General features: G+C 35.0%; 1 protein-coding gene across 2 annotated transcripts; it reads left to right on the top strand.

Annotated features, from left to right (window-relative positions):
* Positions 1 to 2,005: 2,005 nt before the first annotated feature.
* On the top strand, positions 2,006 to 4,629 carry LOC105797161 (aspartic proteinase Asp1). Of its 2 annotated transcripts, XM_012627098.2 has the most exons (9): positions 2,006 to 2,189; positions 2,348 to 2,487; positions 2,860 to 2,977; positions 3,061 to 3,290; positions 3,373 to 3,603; positions 3,715 to 3,853; positions 3,938 to 4,129; positions 4,225 to 4,297; positions 4,374 to 4,629. In XM_012627098.2, the coding sequence occupies exons 1-9, from the start codon at positions 2,187 to 2,189 to the stop codon at positions 4,469 to 4,471; spliced, it is 1,224 nt and encodes a 407-aa protein (XP_012482552.2). In that variant the 5' UTR covers positions 2,006 to 2,186; the 3' UTR covers positions 4,472 to 4,629. The 2 variants fall into 2 exon arrangements, with proteins under 2 accessions (XP_012482552.2, XP_012482551.2); XM_012627097.2 differs by lacking the exon at positions 2,006 to 2,189 and having other exon boundaries at positions 2,212 to 2,487.
* Positions 4,630 to 6,093: the final 1,464 nt, after the last annotated feature.

Genomic DNA, 6,093 nt, shown 5'->3' with positions numbered 1-6,093 from the left:
GAAAAAAGCTAACTAAAAATAAATTCATTTCACTTTAAATAATTGCTTAAATCATAATTCGATATTTAAACTATATTTTTTTCAAATTGGTACCTAAATTTTTTGTAGATAAACTACACTCAAAGTTACTAAACTATTAGTAAGTTTATTAGTTGTTCACTCAACTTTAAAAGGCTGTAAAATGGTCACTCAAATGTTCGAAAGTTTACATTTAAACAATTGAGTTGTTAAAATCGTTGTTGTATGGCCTTCTTTGTTCTTATTGCCTACACCAATCGAAAGTTCTAATTCCCCTTCTCTTCTACAATTCTGTTTTTTTCATAAAATAGCTTTAAACGTCACAAATATGTGAAATAAAATCCAAACAGTTTAATTCTTCGATCTCCACTGACTATCAAATCAACTTGGATCTAAGGTATATTTCTAAACTCGTCAATGGGTATTGATCTATCGTATCGATCGTCTAATCTTACCTGGTGTTCGCTAGCTAGGCTTTAAAAAAAAGCTTAAATGCTTAGTGATTTAAATAAAAAAAATTCAAAATAGTTCAATGACTTAAATGAAAACTTTCGAATTGTTCAATGACCATTTTGTAACTTTTTGAAGTTGAGTGACCAAAATGTAAAATTACTATGGGTAGGGCAGAGTCGGGCCGGGCCCAGAAAAAAATTTCGGCCCGTGACCTAGGCCCGGGACAGGCCCAGCCCGGCCCAAATATGGGCCTGAAATGTTGTCCAGGCCCAGCCCGAGAAAAAATTCTTAAGCCTGAGCCCGGTCTGGCCCGTTTTCTAAATGGGCCTCTTTTTTTGCCCAAACCCATATTTCGGGCCTATATTTTTACTCGAACCCTCCTATATTTCGGGCGGGCTGTCGGGCCGGGCCACCCGACCCATGAACACCTCTAGTTTACCCCCATTTTTGGTCATAAGTGATACCTAGACTATACCATTTTTCCCTAGTTAGTACCTAAACTTTTTTTTTGTCACAAGTGATACCTAAACTATTTTCTGTTGCCCAAGGTGGTGTACCTAAACTATACTCCGTTATCCAAATTACTCAAACCATTAAAAAAAATTTCTTAACCAATCATCTTGTGACACGTGACAATTTTAACTAAAAAAATCCAAAAAGTTTCAATAATATTTCCTTAAGCTTTAAAAAAAAAACTTATAAACACATTCTTTTTCTTTTTTTTCACCTAAGAACTTCGTGATAGAAAATTTAAGAACCAATAAAAATTCATCAAAACCTAGTTTTTGGTGACAAAACCTAGATCTTACGAGTTTCTTTTTTATTTTTAAATCATTTCTCATCTCGGTTTCTTTTTTGTTTTTAAATCTCGATTTTAATTCATTTCTCATCCCGATCAAAACCTATGTATTGTTTTTCTTAAAATAATTTCCTTTATTATTTTTACATACTTTACATAAAATAATTAATATTGTGCCAACCTCTATAATAAAAAACTTATATAAATCATGAAATCCAAATACCAAAAAGAAGTTGAGAAGAAAATTTTGGTAAGAGGATTGTAAAAAACAATTACCTAACAATTAAAAAGAATACATTAAAAGAGAAGAAAGAATGTGAGGAATGAGAGTGCGTAAAAATTTAAAAGTTTTAATGTAATTAAAATTAATTTTTATAATTTAATTTTAATTTTAGTTTTAATTTAAAATGTCACGTATGACAAAATGATTAACTAATAGATTTTTTTTTACGGTTGGAATAATTTAGATAATGAGTATAGTTTAAGTGACACTTTTAGATAATGAAGTATAATTTAAATATCAATTTAATATAAACTTAATTAATAATTAAATAAAATTAAAGCCAATTTAATAAAAATAGAATAAAAACACTATTATTGAAATCAATTTTATTTTATTTTCTCACCACTGTAGGAATAAAAATTTTCCAGTTACAAAATCCCTTAATTTTTTCATCTTAAGCTTTCCGCGTGGAGAAACGCGTAAGGCATAGTAGTTGAATTGATTTGAAGCTACCAATCCCTAAAGATTCCATTCCCCTTTCTAAATCCTCTCTCATCTTCCATTTTCTTACAATATTAATAATTTTTTATTTCAAAAAAACAAAAGAAATTGAAAAGAGCGCGCGTAAAAAGTCAAAGGAGCCCAAGCAGTCATCTTTCACACCTTCCTGGCCAAGTTCTTCCAGACTTTTCAATGGTTTTTTAAGTACCCTTTTCGTCTCTGATTCCCAAAATTCCATTCTTCCTTTTCTTTTATTTTTTGCTTTTTTTTTCGATTCTATAGCTGAAATGGCTGATCAGAAAATGAAAGAGAGAAGAAGAGTGTCATTGATGATCATGGTGTTGTTCTTTCAGGTTCTTTCTGCATCTCTTCACGGCTGTCTTGCAGCAATCGGTCAAGGTCAACCTCCTAGGAAGCCTACCTCAATCCATCCTAGGGCCGGTGTTCGCTCCTCTGTTTTTCTTCCTGTTTCTGGCAATGTCTATCCTCTTGGGTACTGCTTTCTTTTTTTAATTATTGTAAATTTTTTGTTCTCTTGAAATGTTGGTTTTCTCTAGTTTCTTGGATCTTTCCAAGTTTATTTATTTTGTTGGTTTCATCAATATGCTGCTTTTGTTCTGAATTTGATCATCTGATAAATATGTTGGTTACTTTTGTTTAAATATTTGTCATTTTGGATCCTTTGTTTTTCCAAGTTGAATTCTTTGGCCAAATCACCAATTCCCCATTATAAGTTGATAGCTTTCTTGGATTTCTAATTGTTTTGAAATTTGATTGTTCATCATAATTTGGGCTTGAATTTGCTCTTTTTATAGAGTACAACATTACTGAGCTTCATGGAATTTGTGTTTCTATCAATCATCAGGTATTATTCTGTGACAATTGGTATAGGCAACCCACCTAAGCCATTTCAACTTGATATTGATACTGGCAGTGACCTCACTTGGGTCCAATGTGATGCTCCTTGTACTGGTTGCACCTTGGTAAAATTTCTCACTCAAAATATAATGATATGCACTGCTAGGTTCTTATGATGATTAATGCCTTTGATCTTCTTGATTTGCAGCCTCGTGATCAACTTTACAATCCGTCTAAGAAAAACTTTGTGGACTGCAAGGACCCCATATGTGTTGCAGTTAACTCTCCCAATCCACCTCAATGCAAGAACCCTAATGAAAAATGTTGCTTTCAAGTTCAATATGCTGATCATGGTTCAGTTCTTGGTTTCATTGTCTCAGACACCTTTCCCCTACGACTTGTCAATGGCACCCTTTCTAAACCTCATTTGGCCTTCGGGTAGTTATTTCGAACTCTTCCTCTCATTTATGAATTCTGGAAGTGATTTCAACCATCTGTGTTTTTTTCCCCTCATCCATAGGTGTGGACATCGTCTTCAAAACCGTGGTCTTCACCCTCCAACTCCTACTGCCGGAGTCCTCGGGCTTGGCAAAAGTAAAGCAAGCATCTCATCACAATTGAGTAGCATGGGTGTAACCAAAAATGTGTTTGGCCATTGCCTCGGTGATAATAGAGGGTTTTTGTTCTTTGGGGCTGATTTCGTCCCAAAATCGGGAATGACTTGGACACGGATGTTACAAAGTTCCTCTGAGTAAGCACAATGAATCAATATACTGGTTCTAGTAAGCACAATGAATCAATATACTGGTTCTTTCTTATTGCCTCTTAACATATGTTTCTTTCTTCTTGATTTTCATTTCAGTAAACATTATTCATCCGGTCCGGCAGAACTTCTTTTCGGTGGGAAGCCTACTGGTATTAAAGGCGTTAACGTTATCTTCGATACTGGTTCCACTTACACTTACTTGAATTTAAAAGTTTATGAAACCGTACTTAATCTGGTGAGACATCAACAAACATCAATGCATAAAACCTTATGAATGCAAACACATTAAGGGAATTTGATTGCTCGCTTCATTTTTCAGATAAGGAAAGATCTCAGTGGAAAGCAACTACATGATGTGAAAGATAAAGCTCTACCGATCTGCTGGAAAGGCACTAAGCCTTTCAAATCCATGCGAGATGCTCGGAACTATTTCAGCACCTTTGCATTGAGTTTTACAGGCTCAAGTAACGTTCAGCTACAGCTACCACCTGAAAATTATCTCATTGTCACTGTAAGTACCTGAAAAACCCCCAGCAAACAGTCAAACTTACCGGAAGTAAGATAATAAATCCATAGAATCCAATTTAACAAGTTCATGCTTCTCAGGAACAAGGAAATGTTTGCCTTGGAATTCTGAATGGCGCTGAAGCCGGACTAGGAACTACCAATGTGATTGGAGGTAATAAGAGCGTGTATGCGTATATATATTCATGTTACTTGGAATATATGAACATTGTGTTGTTTGTGCCGTGCAGATATTTCATTGCAAGGCAAACTGGTGATATACGACAACGAGAATCAGATGATAGGATGGGCTAATGCGGATTGTAATCGCAAGTTTGGCGCATTTTGAATCTTTTTCTCTTGTAATATGCTACAGGAACTTGTTTGGAAGAAAAAAAAAACTAAATAAAATGCAGTAAAAAAAAAAATACATAGCTTCTTCATTTAGCAGAGGCCAGAGGGTACATAGTGTTTGTTTAGTAATAGAAGCCTCTCTTATTTCCATGATTTCTTTGCAGTTTGGTAATTTACAAGAAATTGAGTAATTATCAGAAATATATGATGTCATGAATTAATTTACTAAATTACTTTCAAAAATAATAAATCAAAATATAAACGATAATTCTATAATATTAAAATATTTTCTTTTAGAAAAGACACGTTCTAAGAAAGAAAACCCTATCAAGACTCAAGTATTCATTATTTCATTTTGATTTTCTTTTCAACAAAAAAATTAGGCTAATTTACCAAAAAAAGCCACTTTTTAAAAAAAATTACCGAAATGGGCCGGTTTTTTAATTATTTACCGAATGGGCCATTTTCCCGAAATCGCGTCCACGCCAGCGATGTCGAGACGTGATAGACATCGCGTCACGTCGGTAGCGACTGCCGACGTGGAGGGAAATCGCGTCCTGAGGAAGCGATTTCCTCCACGTCGCAGTCGCGCTTACGTGACGCGATGTGGTTGCTGCGTGAAAAGGTGCTCAACGGTCAAAAAATTGACCGTTGCCCCTAACGGTAAAATTTTTTTACTATATAAACCCCCACCCTCCCTTTTATTTTCACAAACAAATTCAATATCAATTTCCTTCAAAATTCTCTCAATTCCTTCAAGAATTCTCTCAATTTTCTTCCAAAATTCTCTCAAACTCTCAAATTCCTTCCAAAATCCTCTCAATTTCCTTCAAAAATCTCCAAATCCATATTAAATTTTTTCCCATTAAATTTCATTTTTTAAGAAAATTTTAAAATTTTTATTTTTTTAAAATAATTTTAAAATTTTAATATTTTCACAATGGGCGGATCATTGATTCGTCTTGATAGGAATCACATATCGGTGGAGCAAATGAACATGGTAAGTATTAAATTTAAATTTTAAATTTTATTTAAGATATTTTTATTTATGTATTTTTAGATATTTATTAATTTATTTTTTGTTATAAAAGGCTGAAGATCGGGTATTGACATGCAATATTCGGAATATGCATGCTCCTCCATCACCGTTAGTAGAGAACTACTTGCGGGAAGCGGGATTTTGGCACGTGGCGATGGTAGGCCGGGATGCAAGTTGGAGCCGAAATTGATCAGTGCGTTGATCGAGAGGTGGAGACCTGAGACACACACATTTCATCTTCCATGTGGAGAGTGCACTATCACTCTAGAAGATGTCCATCTGCATTTGGGATTGCTTGGTGGGATCTGGGCACCAAGGATCGGGTCTGCCCAATCTAGCAATTGGGAGGCGGTGTGCTACGAGCTTTTGGGCGCCGTTCCGGATAAAATGAATGGAGGTAAGGTGGAGATGGGCTGGTTACGTGCCACCTTCCCGATGCGAATCAAAATTCAACCGAAATTGAAAGAATCCGATATGCTCGAGCATACATTCTTCAAATAATTGGAGGCTATCTCATGGCCACACGCCACGGAGCCGTGTACATCTAAGGTGGTGCTAAAACTCGTTGATTTTAGAGC

This window comes from Gossypium raimondii, chromosome 3 (assembly GCF_025698545.1).
Source record: "Gossypium raimondii isolate GPD5lz chromosome 3, ASM2569854v1, whole genome shotgun sequence".
In the NCBI taxonomy this organism is placed as follows: Eukaryota; Viridiplantae; Streptophyta; class Magnoliopsida; order Malvales; family Malvaceae; genus Gossypium; species Gossypium raimondii.
This window is presented reverse-complemented; position numbering and strand designations above follow the sequence as displayed.

Bases quoted from the DNA above. Each gene is read 5' to 3' on its own strand.
- LOC105797161 (XM_012627097.2), top strand. From the start codon at position 2,282: ATGGCTGATCAGAAAATGAAAGAGAGAAGAAGAGTGTCATTGATGATC. The intron at 3,604-3,714 runs GTAAGCACAATG...TTTTCATTTCAG, and splicing joins ATGTTACAAAGTTCCTCTGA to TAAACATTATTCATCCGGTC. The intron at 4,130-4,224 runs GTAAGTACCTGA...CATGCTTCTCAG, and splicing joins AAAATTATCTCATTGTCACT to GAACAAGGAAATGTTTGCCT.